Genomic DNA, 17,284 nt, shown 5'->3' with positions numbered 1-17,284 from the left:
GCTAAAGGAGTTAAGTTATTCTTGATTGCAGTTTGAGAGCAATATCTATAGCAGTATTTGTGATTTTGGAGATTTACAAAGTTAGATTTTTTACCCTCATTAGTTATAACACATCTTAGCAGATTCTACTTCAGATTATAACAAATTGGTGTTTTCTTAACTTTGAAAATGTTCTTGCCTGAAGTTATTCCATGCATACTATTTATAAAGGCGAATTTTTCAGTTACTTAAAATTAGGTATTGACTCCTTCAATAAACAACGGATCTCTGTCAATTGACTAATTGAGAGCCAAGCAAAACCCCTTGAAATCATTTGCCTTGTTTTTTAACTCACTGTTGATGTTGGTTGCTGTGTCTTCATCTCTGAGCAGCAGTTCTCGCCCGCATGCTAACAGTCTTAACAGGTTTAATGTAGTTTCTCTGGACACACTTCTTCAACTAGTGCAAACTTGATTTAATTAATTAACTATTGGAAAAAGCTTATGAGCCACTCAGACACTTAACTTTGTTCACACTTTTTCTTTTCTTAAGAAAGTCTATGATGAGACATTATGTTTTTTTTTTTCCAAGTTTCTGAATGTTGCTTTCCTGCGAGTTGAGGATATTCTTGTGAGTGCTTAGTCGGTAATGTCAGCCTGTATTGTATTCTTTTAACATGGCTGTGGTGTTATTGTAAAATAAACACAGTGCTCCGCCATCTAATTCCATAATAATCCTCACTTCATTGTGCCTTGAAAGGATGATATATGAAATTCACTTTCCTTTTTTCTTGTTTTGACATGGGTACACACTGGTTATACGATGTCCAGTATGGTGATACATGTGGCTCTTAAAATGCATTCGAATTTTACTGCGATTTGTAGTTCTCCAAGCAGCACTATGAAGTGATGAGAATACCACGTGTGGTTTCTGTCACAAGCATTCAGTTGAAATAAAAAAAGCCATGGACAATACGTGAACAAACGAGCATGGCCATGTTTCAGTAACACTTTACTTACGGACATTGAAATTTGAATTTCATTTAATTGTCACATATCATGAAATTATTGTTTTGATTGTATTTTTCAGCCATTTAAAAATGTTAAAAACTATTCTTACCTCAAAGGCTATACAAAAAGAGGCCATTGTCCAAATTTGGACTATGGACCATAGATTGCCAAACCCTATTTTATAATACTAAAGATATGCTAGAGAGATGTTTTAAAGTGACAATCTTAAGTAGGGTATAATCTTTAGTTATTAATGTACAGAAACATATACTATGTTTTTAAAGCAGAATAAGGCAGATTTCACAGAGTAAATACATTTTCTCACCTAGATTAGGTGTAAAGGGAAGATTTAAAGGTCTGAGGCTTAAACTGTATCTTCAGGATGGTCTCTTTGAATGGTGTCTTAGGCTGGAGGTAAAGAAAAGAAAGGGGATTAAACATTCTGGAATGCAGGAGCTCAAAAATAGGTCTCCTGAATCCATGGTGGTTTTTCCCATCTTAAAACCTTTTTGAAAACTTACTTAAGGTTTTGTTTTCAGATATCATCAGAGAGTCTTGTATATTGATATTGATATCCATCATGGTGATGGTGTTGAAGAAGCTTTTTATACAACAGATCGTGTAATGACTGTATCATTCCATAAATATGGGGAATACTTTCCTGGAACGGGAGACTTGAGGGTAAGACTGAATTCTGTCTGAGTAAATATTATGAGATTAACGTAGGAGGTTAGTAATCTTACACCTGAACTAATGTTTTTCTGAGTCATTAATTTGAAGCTTGTATGAAGGATTAGTCATTTTATATGCTATAACATTTGTTGGAATTCACTTTTGCTGACTACAAGCAAACATTCAACGAGAACTTAAAGGGCTTTCTTTTGCTGAGCTTTTTTCTTTGGTTGAATAAATATTTTTGAACATCCACAAAGCATGAAGCAGTTTTCTTGATGTTCAGTTTGAATCTTCAAAACCTACTTGATGGTAGCCTGTATTGCTGTTGAATATAAAGATTGGTGGAATAAAATAATTGAGTCTTTAAGGTTCTTGTATTGCCCTTCTTTTATGATTGGTCTTTATTTAATTGGTCTAATTTTAATCCCTTTTTTTCTTTAGGCTTCTGAAATTTGTAATGTATGTATATTCTCTCTCCCCCCACCTTGGGGAGAGAAAGAACATCATAGCTTATCCCGCCTGCCTATTACATTAAGTGCATTTATTTCTATATTTCTGTTATCTTCTTTCATTTGGTGATCTTGAAGTTGTTTTGTTTTTTGTTTGTCTTTTTTGCTCCACTAGAGGTTTGGTTTTTTGAACCAAACTACAAACATGTTGTAGTTTATTCCGAAATTTAAACAGCTGTTTTTAGTTTAGCTGTATTATATGGGAGATTTCTTTTGGCATGGCATTCAACATTGGTTCTAAGCTGTTTTGTTAAGGTTGTTTTTCAGATCTGTGGTATGTCTTTATAGTTTAACAACCAAAAGTTTAGAGTGACCTTAAAGTAGTCTTCAAATGTGTGACTTAATTATTTAATCACAAGGTTGTGCTCTTTCAGTAAGGATTCAGATGGTGAAACCTTTCTTTATCTGTAAGTGGGTAAGAGGTCATTTGTTTCATTTATGTCAGTTTAACTTATGTGGCCTTTAAAATAATTTATGTTTTCAGTTCTTTCTTGCCGTGTTAGCTCATTCAGTGACTTTCCCCACTTGGCCATATCTTATAGACCAGTGGTTCCCAAAGATTGATCCTTAAACTAGCAGCATCACTATCACCTGAGAACTTAGAAGCACATATTCTCAGACTTTAGGAACTCTGGATGATTCTTTTCTGCGCACTAAAGTTTGAGAACCACTGTTCTAAACCAGTAGAATTTGTTTGTGTATAACCATTGCCCTCTGGTAGAAATTAAGCAAAAGCTTTCCAGCTTTAAGCTTAAATAAAGAAAGATAGTGTCTTTGCAATACAGTTCTAATAATCTCAAAAATAGCAAATGGAAGCCTCTGTTTTAATTTCTGACAGTGTACTTGAAGTTGTTAGAAAATACTGGGGAATATGTGTTTTAAAAAGATTGAGAATGACTTTCAATACCTCTTTTCTTAGGATTTTATACTCCCTGTATAAAATGTCAAAATTTTTTCCTTTTGCATATTATAAAGGTGTCCCCCAAATTTAGGAAACTAAAATCAACTGCTTCATTATATGTGTAGTTGTATTTGGACTTTCGTGAAACTTGAGTATAACTTAATAAACATTACCTTTTCTACCTGACAATTCATTCTAAATCAAAAAAGGCTACTCTAAGCTTAGATTGTTGTTAGAACTATGCTTGCATTTATTAGATCAGTAGTCTAGGTGGAAGAAAAAAACCAAAGGTGTGATAAAGTAGTAGTTGTGGAATAAGAAATGGAAGGTATAAAACTTGGTCCAACAAAGGCCATAGTTCTGAGTTACCAGCCTTTAGCTAGAGTGAGAAGTGCTGACCAACTTTCTGTATTAAATCTTAGTGTCAACTGTATTCCAACTGTGTTTTTAGTGCAGAAGTCTAGGGATTTACAGTTCTTTAAGTTTGTCCACATGTGTATAGTTTGTATTTAATTATATAAAAATTTAGATTCTTTAAGAAAAATTGTAGGAGTGAGTGTGTAATTTCATGCTTTTTCATTGAAAGTTGGATCATAATAACTCTAATATTGAAGGGTAAGCTATGCTTCTAAAAAAAAAATGGATTTGGGCTTCCCTGGTGGCTCAGTGGTTGAGTCCGCCTGCCGATGCAGGGGAAACGGGTCCGTGCCCCGGTCCGGGAAGATCCCACATGCCGCGGAGCGGCTGGGCCCGTGAGCCATGGCTGCTGAGCCTGCGCATCCGGAGCCTGCGCTCTGCAACGGGAGAGGCCACAGTAGTGAGAGGCCCGCGTACCGCAAACAAACACACACACAAAAAAACAAAACAAAACCAAAAAAATGGATTCAAGCTGAGATCGTTCCATGAGAGATAAGGGAAGAACATATATTTGTATTAGTAATTCTAAAGATTCATACATATTGAGACATTATACAGTCGACCCTTGAAGTATGAGAGGGTTGGGGTGCTGACTCCTGTGCAGTTGAAAATCTGCATATGACTCTGACTCCCCAAAAGCATAAATACTAATAGCCTTCGTGATAATATAAAGTCAGTTAATGTATTTTGTATATGTATATCAACATGTATTTTATGCAATCATAACATACGTAACTTTTTCTTAATTTTAAAAAATATTTCTAGACTGCAGTTATGTGCAAGTTTTTTCAGGTTGTTGCAAATCTCCAGAAAAATTTTCCAATACATTTATTGAGAAAAAATCTGTATGTAAGTGGACCCACAATTTAAACCCTGTTGTTTACGGGTCAACTGTAATTTAAAACATGTAAGAATCAGTTACCCCCAATCCTTTGATGTTGTAGTTAAAGCACTGTTTTGTAGCAATGTCTCTACCATATCTTCTAGGAATATACAGTTGACCCTTGAACAACACAGGTTTGAACTTCTATGTAGATTTTATTCAATAAATAATTACTGCAGTGCTACACAACTCACAGTTGGTTGATCTGCAGATGCAGAATCATGGAGATGGAGGACAGACTGTAAAGTTAAATTCAGGTTTTCAACTGTATGGGGGTCTGTACCCCTAACCCTGGTGTTGTTCAAAGGTCAACTGTTTATGTGTGTATATATCTGTATGAACATACACATACATAGATATACACGTGCATAACATATACAAATAAATAAGTATATATAATACATGTATGTATGTTTTAAGTAAGTGTGTGTGTGTGTGTGTGTGTGTGTGTGTGTGTGTGTGTGTAGCTGGAACCCAGCTCTCAGTTTCTTTCCTTTGCTTCTTTTGGGAGGTATTAATGCCTAGAGTGGTACTTATTCAACAAGTAGAAACAAAATTTATTTCAAGCCCAATTAAAGAACAGATTTCAATGCTTTAGTCTGCAACTGTTAAAACTTCAAGAAAGTCTTATAAGTAAACTTATACCAGATTGTGAGCCACAAAAAGGATCCTACTTTAGAGACAGTTGTCCTGCAGGGTTCTTTGTCTCAGAGTTTATATTTCCTACAGTTTTACCTATAAAGTTGTCTTGTGTATTTTGTTTATGACAAATTTCTTGGGTAATATTTAACTTCAGATTGCATTTAACTGTGTTAAATTTCTTTTCTCCCCAAAGTAATCATTACAGATTTAAGTGGAATTGGTTCTTTTCAGCTTTATAAGCCATCCGTAAATGTTGTAATATGCACTTTTTCTGTATTATTTCCTTTCTCAGCCTACTAGATGAATTAAGAATTGGGTTTTGTTACCTAGTCTTTTAATCTTTTAAAAATATTTTAATAATTAAATATGTCAAACTTTTTATTATGATGTATTCTCTGAGATCTATTTAACTATGTATTTTAGGATATTGGTGCAGGAAAAGGCAAATACTATGCTGTCAATTTTCCAATGAGAGATGGTATAGACGATGAGTCATATGGGCAGATATTTAAGCCTGTAAGTATTATTATTTTCAAAAATGAATTCTAAAATGTTTTTTAGAGACATTAACATTTGTTACCTTGTACATAGATTATCTCAAAAGTGATGGAGATGTATCAACCTAGTGCTGTGGTGCTACAGTGTGGTGCAGACTCGCTATCCGGTGATAGACTTGGTTGCTTCAATTTGACAGTCAAAGGTAAGCAATTCGAAGGGTGATATTCCAGGAAAAATTTTTTCTTCCTAAGAACTTCCCATAAAAGTTGTCATTTAATTTTTACCTGCTATTTTAACAGGAAACCGTGTGTTTTGTGTTTTTTATGGGTTTTTGTCATGTATGTATCTTTTATTTTGTCAAGTTTATGTATATATTCATACATGAGTATCTTTATAAGGCTTGTTGCAGTATGAACCAAGGCAGCAATTTTCTTCTTTTTTTAAAACTTATTTATTTATTTATTTATTTATTCCAGTTTTGAGATGTTGTTGGCATACAGCACCATGTGAGCGTTAAGATGTACAACATAATGATTTGACTTCAACATCATTTCAGCATCATGAAATGATTAACACAGTAGGTTTAGTGAACACTCATCTCCTATAGGTACAACATTAAAGAAATACATTAAAAATGTATATTTTTCTTTGTGATGCAAACTCTTAGGATTTACTCTCTTTAATAGCTTTCATTTATAACAGCAGTGTGGATTATCTTTATCGTGTTGTACATTTCATCCCTAATACTTATTTATCTTTTAACTGGAAGTTTGTACCTTCTGACTATCTTCATATAATCTCCCCTCCCCCCACTCCTTGCCTCTGGTAATCACAAATCTGATCTCTTTTTCTATGAGTTTGTTTGTCGTTTGTTTTCGAAGTATAACTGACCTACAACACTATGTTAGTTCCTGGTCCACAACATTGTGGTTTGATATTTCTGTACATTTCAAAATGATCGCCATGCTAAGTATAGTTGTCATCTGTCATCATACAAAAATATTATATTACTATTGACTATATTTCCCACTCTGTACATTTCATACTTGTGACTCATTTATTTTGTAACTCAGTGTTTGTACCTCTTAATCTCCCTCATATATTTCTCTCCTCCCCTCTGGCAACCATCTGTTTGTTCTCTTTATCTATGACTGTTTCTGTTCAGTTTTGTTTGTTCATTTGTTTTTTGATTCCACATATTACACTTAGCATAATTTTCAACAATTTTTGTTGATTCTTTTGGTGCTTACCTTTCTTTAAATAACATGCAAACTTTTCTTTCTTTTTTTTTTTGACCGCACCATGCAGCATGTGGGATCTTAGTTCCCTGACCAGGGATTGAACCCAGGTCCTTGGCAGTGCAAGTGTAGAGTCCTAACCACTGGACCACAAGGGAATTCCCCAAGCTTTATTATTTTTAACTTTTAATGTTTTTTTTAAAAAAAATATTTATTTATTTATTTATTTTTGGCTGCATTGGGTCTTCATTTCTGTGAGAGGGCTTTCCCCAGTTGTGGTAAGTGGGGGCCACTCTTCATCGCGGTGTGCGGGCCTCTCACTATCACAGCCTCTCTTGTTGCGGAGCACAGGCTCCAGATGCGCAGGCTCAGTAGTTGTGGCTCGTGGGCCTAGTTGCTCCGCAGCATGTGGGATCTTCCCAGACCAGGGCTCGAACCCGTGTCCCCTGCATTAGCAGGTAGATTCTCAAGCATTGCGCCACCAGGGACTCCCTTAACTTTTAATTTTAACCTTGTATATTCACTTTCCATTGTGAAAGAAGAGGGAGTCACCACTTTGTCCGCAACACATGCATGCACCCTTCCAATATTTCCATTTTTACAATTTAAATCTGGTATTTAGACCAGAATTTTGGTCATGGTATTCAGTGTTAATGGCATCACCAGCAACATTAAAGCATGTTTCAGCTTATTCAATTTCCCTTTTGCATAACTTGTTTTTCCCCATACAATTTTGTCATTTCCTTAGTTTTCTCCTTACTCATTAATAAATTGCCAGTATTTATAAATAGTACATTATATTCAGATGGATCAAGTGTTCTATCAGTTTTACCTCCATGAAGAACAGCCTCCTGACTTGTTCCTGTTTGGGTGAATTTCCTCTGTAGATCTGGTAGAACATCGAGCTGTTCTTTGCTTATAAGTGTTGAAATCAACATATAATAGAGGTCCAGACCAAAGTAAAGATCACCATTATGGAATGAACTGCTAGGGTATAAGAATAAATCTGAAATTTTATTTAATAATTTCTTAAAATTTATTATGTGTGGATTAGTTGTGATTTATCACGGATATTGTACATGATTTTGGAGTTGTTTTCCTTGTGAACTTTTAGGTAACAAGTTCATATTCTGCTTTGAATTCTCTCATAAAATGTGAAGAATTCTCAAGTAGAACTTTTTCCAGAACAACTCTTGGCCTAAATGGAATTTAATAACTAAATACAGATATTAAAGACTATTTTATTTGATGTTAATGATAGCTCTTATGACAGCCAGCATTAGAATTATGACGTAATCAATCTATTCTGCTTATATTAGCTTGAACAATTTGGAATTAATTGCCCCTTTTCTTGCTAGGTCAGAAGTGTCCAAAAAGCAGCAGTTTCATATTGTTGAAAATAATGTGCAGTTAACTCCCTATCCCACCCCTCTAGGTGGTCACAAAGCATATAATGTAACTATTGAAGAGTACTTAATGAAAATTCTCACAGTATAGTTACATGAAGAAAACATACCATTAAGCTTTTAAAAATTAACTCAAAAAGAATTGGAAAGGAATATTCAAAAAACGATCTTTGGATGATAGAATTTTAGGTAGTTTTTTCTTTGTACTATTTTGATTTTTCCAAAATATTATTCAACATACATCAATTTCTTCTATAATTGAAGGATTTTTTTCATGCTTTAAACATTGACTTGTGTTCCTGAATGATGATGATAACATAAGAAGTTACTAGTAACTCGTAACTGATTTTTTTTTTTTTTTTTTTCTTTTTTTGCGGTATGCGGGCCTCTCACTGTCGCGGCCTCTCACCGTTGCGGAGCACAGGCTCCGGATGCGCAGGCTCAGCGGCCATGGCTCACGGGCCCAGCCGCTCCGCGGCACGTGGGATCTTCCCGGACCGGGGCACAAACCTGTGTCCCCTGCATTGGCAGGCGGACTCTCAACCACTGTGCCACCAGGGAAGCCCTCGTAACTGATTTTTAAACTATGACATCCAGGAAATATTTTGTTTTCATGTTAGGTTTACTTTATACTAAAATTTCTACACATAGAAATTTGTTAAAGTTTTTTTAAATGTAATAGATATTAATTTTATAATTTTAGATGAGAAAAATGTCGGTAATACCACTGCCTAATGATAACCTGTCGTTAAACCTGTATAGTCTTACATAATTTTTCTGTACATGTCTATGGAGGAAAGTGGTAACAAGTCAGTTTAGATTAGATTATACAATGTTTCATTGCAAGCTCACTTATTTTTTTCCCCCAGGTAACCTTACAGGAACATAATATCTTCATATCACATTAATAAAGTGTTATATTCATATCTTTATATTAATATAGTTGTTTATTTGATCAGGGACACTTGATAACATAGCCAGTTATGTCTTATTGTGTTTTGTATATCATTGCATAAAAGGTGTTTGATAAAAGTTTTAAACTAGAAATTTTCACATATTAAAGCCATTTTGGTTGAGTAAAGTATTGTTTATAATATCTTTTTAAAATTTATGTTTCCATCTGTTACACTGTGCAAATGTATTGTTACCCAAATTTTCTTTGTTTTAGGTCATGCTAAATGTGTAGAAGTTGTAAAAACTTTCAATTTACCATTACTGATGCTTGGGGGAGGTGGGTACACAATCCGTAATGTTGCTCGATGTTGGACATATGAGACTGCTGTTGCCCTTGATTGTGAGATTCCCAATGGTAAGTGTTCTTATTTTGATGTCTTTATTGGATGAACTGTGAATTCATAGAAAAAGATGTTTAGGTGATTACAGTTGATTCCAAAACCATGTAAATAGGAGAGCAGTCACTTAATGAATTCATTTTGCATTCACTTTTAAACATTTTCTCTGGAAATATTTCACAACTTGAATCTGGATTTTGTGCATGGATTTGTGTGAAAATTGAGCTTTTAATATGTAACTTTATTTCATTGTTTTTGATAGAATTGCCATATAATGATTACTTTGAGTATTTTGGACCAGACTTCAAACTGCATATTAGTCCTTCAAACATGACAAACCAGAACACTCCAGAATATATGGAAAAGATAAAGTAAGACATCATTGAATTGATTTGATAAACGTTTCATCTTGATACAGCGTTAGGAGTTTTTAGAGGGCCAAATGCAGTAGGTCATTTTAGCTTTATACATATGTATTTCCTTTGTCAAAAGTATTTGAAACCTTAAGGTTATTGATTAATTTTATAAAATAATGGAAAATGTATGGGATTCATAGCTCAAAAATATTTCCATTTTCTGTTAGTTAAAATGGATTTTTCAATTGAAAGGGGCGCTGTAAATTTTATATTTTCTTACTTTACATGAAAGTGAAATTTATTTTCATTGAAACATTTTGATAAAGCTTTATCTAAGAACGGAGTGTTTAGAGAGACATTGTAGTACACAGACCTTGGTTTGTGTCCTCTCTTTACCACACACTCGCTCTGTGACTTTTGGCAAGTTAATTTGCCTTTGTGCTTATATTTCCTCATCCTTGAAATGGGGGATGAAATAGTATCTACCTTGTAAATTTTGAGGATTAAACGGGTTAATACTATGTAAAGTATCAGTGCTCAGTAAATGTTACTATTTTAGTTCATAGGTTAAGCTAGATAAAAGATGCAATTTTTTGGGCTTCCCTGGTGGCGCAGTGGTTGAGAGTCCGCCTGCCGATGCAGGGGACGCGGGTTCGTGCCCCGGTCCGGGAAGATCCCACATGCCGCGGAGCGGCTGGGCCCGTGAGCCGTGGCCGCTGAGCCTGCGCGTCTGGAGCCTGTGCTCCGCAACGGGAGAGGCCACAACAGTGAGAGGCCCGCATACCGTAAAAAAGTAAATAAATAAAAAAAAAAAGATGCAATTTTTTTGCATAATGTTTCCTCTTACATTTAAAAGGAACTTGAAAGAAAATAATTTTTTCTAATAACTGCGCATGTTGTAATTTAGACAGCGTTTATTTGAAAATTTACGCATGTTGCCACATGCACCTGGCGTCCAAATGCAAGCTATTCCAGAAGATGCAGTTCATGAAGACAGTGGAGATGAAGATGGAGAAGATCCAGACAAGAGAATTTCTAGTAAGATAGTCCCTTGATGTGTATTCTGTTACATTTTTCTGGTTTATTAAAAAAACACTATAAATTGAAGGTTTTGGTGGCCCAAGAACTTCACATGTTTTCATGAGCAGCGGTCCCCAACCTTTTTGGCAGCAGGGACTGGTCTCGTGGAAGACAGTTTTTCCACAGACGGGGGTGGGGATGGTTCAGGCAGTAATGAAGGCGCTGGGGAGCGGCAGATGGAGCTTCGCTGATTCACTCGCCCGCCGGTTGCCCCCTGCTGTGCGGCCTGGTTCCTGACAGGCTGCAGACCAGTACCAGTCCATGGTCTGGGGTGCTGGGGACCCCTGTTCATGAGCACACTATCATTACTGTCTTTATTTTTACCATTTTTTTAATCTTACGTGGATTTAATTTCCTATGTCTCAAAGCTTGATTGGAGTATTAACCATTTCAGTTTATTTGACTCAAAAGTTTCCACAAATTAACCACTTACATAGAGTGAGTTGAATAACATTAAGCACCTTCTGTTTGATTCTGCAGTCTGATTCCACTTAATGTGATTCGTAGGTTTATAGCATAATGGTATGCTATCACAGTGTAGACATTCTAACATAGTTGGTGTTAATGATATTTTTTATTTTCTGTACTTCCCCTCTCAGCTCTGAAATAAAAGATTTTTATTTGAAGACATCATTCCCACTACCTATCAGGAAAACAGTTTTTTTCCTCCGAAGTTGTTTGTTTTTTTAATGAGATCTGCAAACGTTTTTCATGTTTCTTTGAATTATTTCTTCCTAGATTAAAGCTAAATTTTCAGTATTTAGCAAGCCATGCATTCAGTTCTAATCTTAAAATCTGTTATCCTTACTTTTAAATGTGGTGACTGGCTAGTTCTTTTGTAGAGGGGTGCACTTAACAATTGTAAAACCTGTGACTGCTTTTGTCAAAACTTTTATTAAAAATCTTTAATGTATCAGTTCGAGCATCAGACAAACGGATAGCTTGTGATGAAGAATTCTCAGATTCTGAGGATGAAGGAGAGGGAGGTCGTAGAAATGTGGCTGATCATAAGAAAGGAGCAAAGAAAGCTAGAATTGAAGAAGACAAGAAGGAAACGGAGGACAAAAAAACAGGTCAGATTTATTTTTTGATTAATGTTTTAATTGTAAGTTTTTGAAAGTGAGCTATACTGCAATTTTTATGAGATCCTGAAGTCAATGACACAAGTATTGGAGGGGGTGAATGTGCTAAGTAGGTGACTTTTTCTTCCCCCCATGTAAATAAGCTCTTTTAATTAGAGCTGTCTGATTAGTCACATTTGTTTTTATATTACAGGAAACTATCTTCTTGATGACATAGGCTTAAAATAGTGAACATTGCACTGTGATATAGATTGGGTAAGAGAGAGGATAATAGATCCATATGTAGCCTGTGAGCAGAGCTGAAATTCTAAGATAATTTGTAACTACCTGTAAGTTCATTTGATGGGAATAAAACACAGAAGAGTCACATTATCTATCCTTAGACCAGTTTCACTGTTTTGAAAAGGCTCAGAGAATAGACTTTGTTCAGAAATTATATGAAGGAAACATAAAAGCTGCAGAAAGATGGGAAGGGATTTGGGAGCTGGGTTGGGAGGAGATAATACTTTCTGCTGTCCTAATTTTAAAAATGCTGTGTCAGTTTGTTGAGAAAATAGATGCTTTAGGGCATTGAATTTGCTACCAGAATGTGTTACTTTTATCTGAGTTTCCAGAGCACTTACACATACCTGGGTCATTTTATTTTATTTAACACATTGTATTATAGCACCTCATTAGGTGCTCATGGCTAGAGAATGCAATGTGCTAAATATCTGTATTCTTGCACTTGGTGCATTTCCTGATGGAATACCTGATACCTATATGCAAGTAAAGGTGATGAGCACAGGTTTTAGTTGACCTGTTAATTTTGACCCTGTAGCATGTGGAAAACTGATTCAGAGATACTGGTCCAACATCCTTTCCCTATCATATTGAAGTTATGTGAGTAAGCTGGCTCTCGTGTTCTTTTTTACTAGAGAGTTAGGAATCCATAGCATGTCTGACACATCTAGTTCTGTTCTTGTTCGTGGATTAACTCCTCTATACGCTACTGTTCTCTATCTACCATTTTATAATTTTAACTTCCCAATGTATTACAATGATGGCTCCAGTCTACTCTTGTGTACTGATTGACATCCAGAAATGCCAGCTGTGATGGAGGTAAGAAGGACTTAGCTGTAGTTGTAGGATTTTTCTAGTATATTTTTCTCTTACTGTCAATTTGTCTTGTCTGGTTTTTCTGTTTGTTTTCCTTTTTGGTGTTTCTTCCTGTTTTTAAATCTTTATCTTTTCTGTGCTTTTTCTTCCAGACGAGAAAGTGGGTGCACTATGGTGCTTATCTTTCATTGCTATTTAAGCTAAAAATGAGAGTACCTTTTTTTTTTTTTTTTTTTTTTTTTGTGGTACGCGGGCCTCTCACTGTTGTGGCCTCTCCCTTTGCGGAGCACAGGTTCCGGACGCGCAGGCTCAGTGGCCATGACTCACGGGCCCAGCCACTCCACGGCATGTGGGATCTTCCTGGACCGGGGCACGAACCCGTGTCCCCTGCATCGGCAGGAGGATTCTCAACCACTGCGCCACCAGGGAAGCCCAAGAGTACTTTTTGATCTGGCTTGATGGCCTGGTGGTGGATTAATCTCAGTAGTTCCTAAATACTTTCGTTACTGATACGGTAATGAAATTTGGTAATGAAATTCTTCTTATAGGGTCTTGCATTTGTTAAAATCTTGCAGCCTACAGATAAAAGAAATATAACCATAGAAAACATTTTTAAACATCTGTAGTTCAAAACCTGAAGTTAGGAACGTTTCTTTTCTCTACCTCCCTCCCCCTGTCCCATTTGGCACTTTGAATTATTTAAGTTTGCACATCCTAAATTAAGCCAGAAGCCTAAACAAATGTCATAGTAACCATACTGCCATGTGTTTGTATTATAATCAGTGCCTCACAACTTTGGTTCATTTGCTTTTCTAAAGAAAAAATTTAGTACATTTGGGCTAATTTGTTTCAGTGATCTTGAATAGGTAGTGTTGCTCCTCCTGTTTCATTAATTTTTTAAAAAATGGTAAAGTTTTGGTACTTATACAGTGAGGGTTAAACTAATGGTTATATAAGCAACAGAATTTCGCTTCTGTTTTGTCTCTGGCCTCATCTAATTCTGTCCCCTTCTCACAGTACTCTAGCCACATTGGTCTTTCAGTTCTTCCTTCCAACCTAATTCCTTCTTGCCTCAAAGTCCTTTTAAGTTTTCCCTCTGTTCAAGATACTTCTCCCTGTTTCCCACCCCAAAACGATTCGTTCTTCAGAATGTCTCTCAAACGTCACTTCTTCATTGTAGCCTTTCCTAATCTCCCACAGTGCTGTGCTCACGTCTGTAGGCTGGACTTCTTCACAGCACATATCTTGGCTCTAGTGCTGTGATCCCATAGAAGAAGACTTCCCAAAGGCAGGACTACAGGGTTATACTGACACTTTGAACCTTTGTCATTTAGTACAGCACCTAACACAAAGCTTATTTAGTTACTGATTTCATGAATAGTAAGATTGTATATGGCAGTTTTTAATGTTTTAAGTAAGATATATTTGAAAATAAAATGTATATACTTTATATTTCAAAGTAGATGTTAATCTCTTCCCAATTTTTGTTTTTAGATGTTAAAGAAGAAGATAAATCCAAGGACAATAGTGGTGAAAAAACAGATACCAAAGGGTAAACTATATTCTTTATCTAGTAATTTTCATATACTATAAAAATAATGAGCACATACTGGGGTTGGGGTGGGTGTACATGTGTTCTTTTGAGAAGTACTGAACTGAACCTGGAATATCAGTAAGTTGTTATGAGATGCTCTGAATTTTAGTCTATAATGGTGCATAAGACAATATATGTGTCTTAACTATTAGTTTATATGTCATCTACTTTCTCAATTTTCATTTATGTAGCTTTTAAAAAATTACAAAGACTGGTGATAATCAGTATTGTAACTGAATATAGATCAGTTTATATTCTTAAACATAATTTATCTGAGCCTTGTTTTGCTATTAACTTTTTTTAAAAAAATTATTTAATTTATTTATTTTTGGCTGCATTGGGTCTTCATTGCTGCACGCGGGCTTTCTCTAGTTGGGGTGAGCGGGGGCTACTCATCGTTGAGGTGCGTGGACTTCTCATTGCGGTGGCTTCTCTTGTTGCGGAGCATGGACTCTAGGCACGCAGGCTCAGTAGTTGTGGCACACAGGCTCAGTAGTTGTGGCTCTTGGGCTCTAGAGCACAGGCTCAGTAGTCGAGTTGCACAGGCTAAGTTGCTCCGTGGCATGTGGTATCTTCCAAGACCAGGGCTCAAACCCGTGTCCCCTGCATTGGCAGGTGGATTCTTAACCACTCTGCCACCAGGGAAGCCTGCTATTAACTTTTATATAGGCACTCGTGATCTTTCATGGTGCTCTTATTTCTGTATACATGATTTTTTAGTGTTGTGAGACAGGTAAATTTAAGAAGCACTGGGCTAGCATAACATAATTTTTTTTTAAACTACATAGTTTTTTTAAAAAACTGTAGTTGAGGTTTTTATTGTTGGAAAGCATGTAAATGCTTGGCCACACATAATTTTGTGCTAGCCTTCATAAGATGACTTGGAATAGATTGTAAAACCACTAGAAAGATCAAGGCAGTCAGTACTCCAGAAACACTCAAGGCACTATCAGCTTAACATGTTTCTTGGTATGAGCCAAGAATGAGAACTCAATGAAGACTGATCCATTGGTCGGTGCATTTAAATGGTGATTGTGCTGTTTTTAATATTTCATGTTGCCTCTTTTAACAGAGCCAAATCAGAACAGCTCAGCAACCCTTGAATTTGAGAGTCTCATCACTTTCAGTGAGAAAATATTGGGAAGAAAAATGTTTTCTTTTTGAAGACTTCTGGCTTCATTTTATACTACTTCGGCATGGACTGTATTTATTTTCAAAATGGCTTTTTTTGGTTTTGTTTTTCTTGGCAAGTTTTATTGTGAGTTTTCTAATTATGAAGCAAAATTTCTTTTCTCCACCATGCTTTATGTGATAGTATTTAAAACTGATGTGTTATGTCAAAAAACTGCTCTATTAAAGAAGTAATTGGCCGTTCTGAGCTGATTTTTCCATCTTTTGTAATTATCTTTATTAAAAAATTGTATTTGGATTGTCTTTTGTCTGTTTATTACATCATGGAGTCTTTTTTCATAGGCTGATGACATGACTGTTTCTGTAGAAATAGAATACACTAGAGGTGGAAGATACTGATTTGCAACTTCAAAGACATCCATAAACTATTTCTTAAGGAAATTACTGTATTTACAGTAATTATTATTTCTTAATGTAATAGGAGTTCTACAGTCTTGTCCTCTATAGGTTAACCAGTCAGTGTTGGTGAAGATTGATATCTCATTATCATAATTTATCTCTGAAATTAATGATACAAGCTATGCAATTGAGATATAGGAATTATCTTTGAGCTGAACCAAAGATTCTCAGAAACTGGAAATGGAGATTCTGAGTTGAAAGAAGAAATCCATAATCAGAAAAGGAAACTATAGCTTCCGTACTGAGCTATATGTGACTTTTTTGCCAACCCCCACAATAAACCAAGTAGACAAGGAACTTTATGGTTGTGTTTTACCAGAACTTTCCTGTGTTTATATTAAGGCTAAAATAAAACCTGCTGTTTAGACAAAACCTGGTTCTTGTACTGCATTTACATGGTATCCAGGTTCCACAATTACACCCAGGTTTCCAAATCAAGGAAATCAACACTTAAAAGTCATTTATTGTTCAATTTATTGAGTGTCTACCCATTAAGGCTTTGAGTATGCATCTGAACATAAAGGGGAAAATGCCTGCTCCTATAGCTTACATTCTAGTGGTAGAAAGCAGACAAATTGGGTAATTTCTATTACTAAAATAATGCAAAGGAGAAAGTAAAACATTTCAGAAACTTGCCAAAATCAGTGAAATCTCTCACAAAGCCCAATTTTGAGAGAAAAATTATAGAATGCTAGACAACAGGTCAGTCAAAAATGTTTCACTTAAAAGCCTGTGTTAAGAAATACTTCAGACATTCACAAAAGCACCTGGACTTTTGTAATGAACAGCCATTCTCCCACCTGTATTTAACATGTTTCACTTTACCTGTATTTGGTTCAAGCTTTTTTTTTTCTTTAAATAAATCACACAGAAGTAGAAGCCCTCCTTACCACTTTGCCATTTAATTTCCCTCCCACTCTTCAGAAGTAACCATATCTTATCCATGTTTTCACTCTTGCTGCATATCTGTCAGAATATAAACCCTTATGACATTAGGAATTATGGAATTCAGTCTTTCACTAGTGAAATAGTGA

At 35.6% G+C, this 17,284-nt stretch overlaps 1 protein-coding gene across 1 annotated transcript in view; it reads left to right on the top strand.

The window, feature by feature from the left end:
* HDAC2 (histone deacetylase 2) overlaps nt 1–16,619 on the top strand; it is a 32,307-nt gene extending 15,688 nt beyond the window's left edge. The window contains exons 6-14 of the mRNA XM_059082867.2: nt 1,529–1,670; nt 5,440–5,532; nt 5,608–5,716; nt 9,327–9,467; nt 9,713–9,821; nt 10,714–10,844; nt 11,804–11,959; nt 14,561–14,618; nt 15,733–16,619. Of these exons, the coding sequence (XP_058938850.1) occupies nt 1,529–1,670; nt 5,440–5,532; nt 5,608–5,716; nt 9,327–9,467; nt 9,713–9,821; nt 10,714–10,844; nt 11,804–11,959; nt 14,561–14,618; nt 15,733–15,763 (970 nt within the window). The 3' untranslated portion in view covers nt 15,764–16,619. The remainder of the gene's footprint in view (nt 1–1,528; nt 1,671–5,439; nt 5,533–5,607; nt 5,717–9,326; nt 9,468–9,712; nt 9,822–10,713; nt 10,845–11,803; nt 11,960–14,560; nt 14,619–15,732) is intronic.
* Nucleotides 16,620–17,284: the final 665 nt, after the last annotated feature.

The sequence above is a fragment of the Kogia breviceps genome, chromosome 13, assembly GCF_026419965.1.
Source record: "Kogia breviceps isolate mKogBre1 chromosome 13, mKogBre1 haplotype 1, whole genome shotgun sequence".
Lineage (NCBI taxonomy): Eukaryota > Metazoa > Chordata > Mammalia > Artiodactyla > Physeteridae > Kogia > Kogia breviceps.
This window is presented reverse-complemented; position numbering and strand designations above follow the sequence as displayed.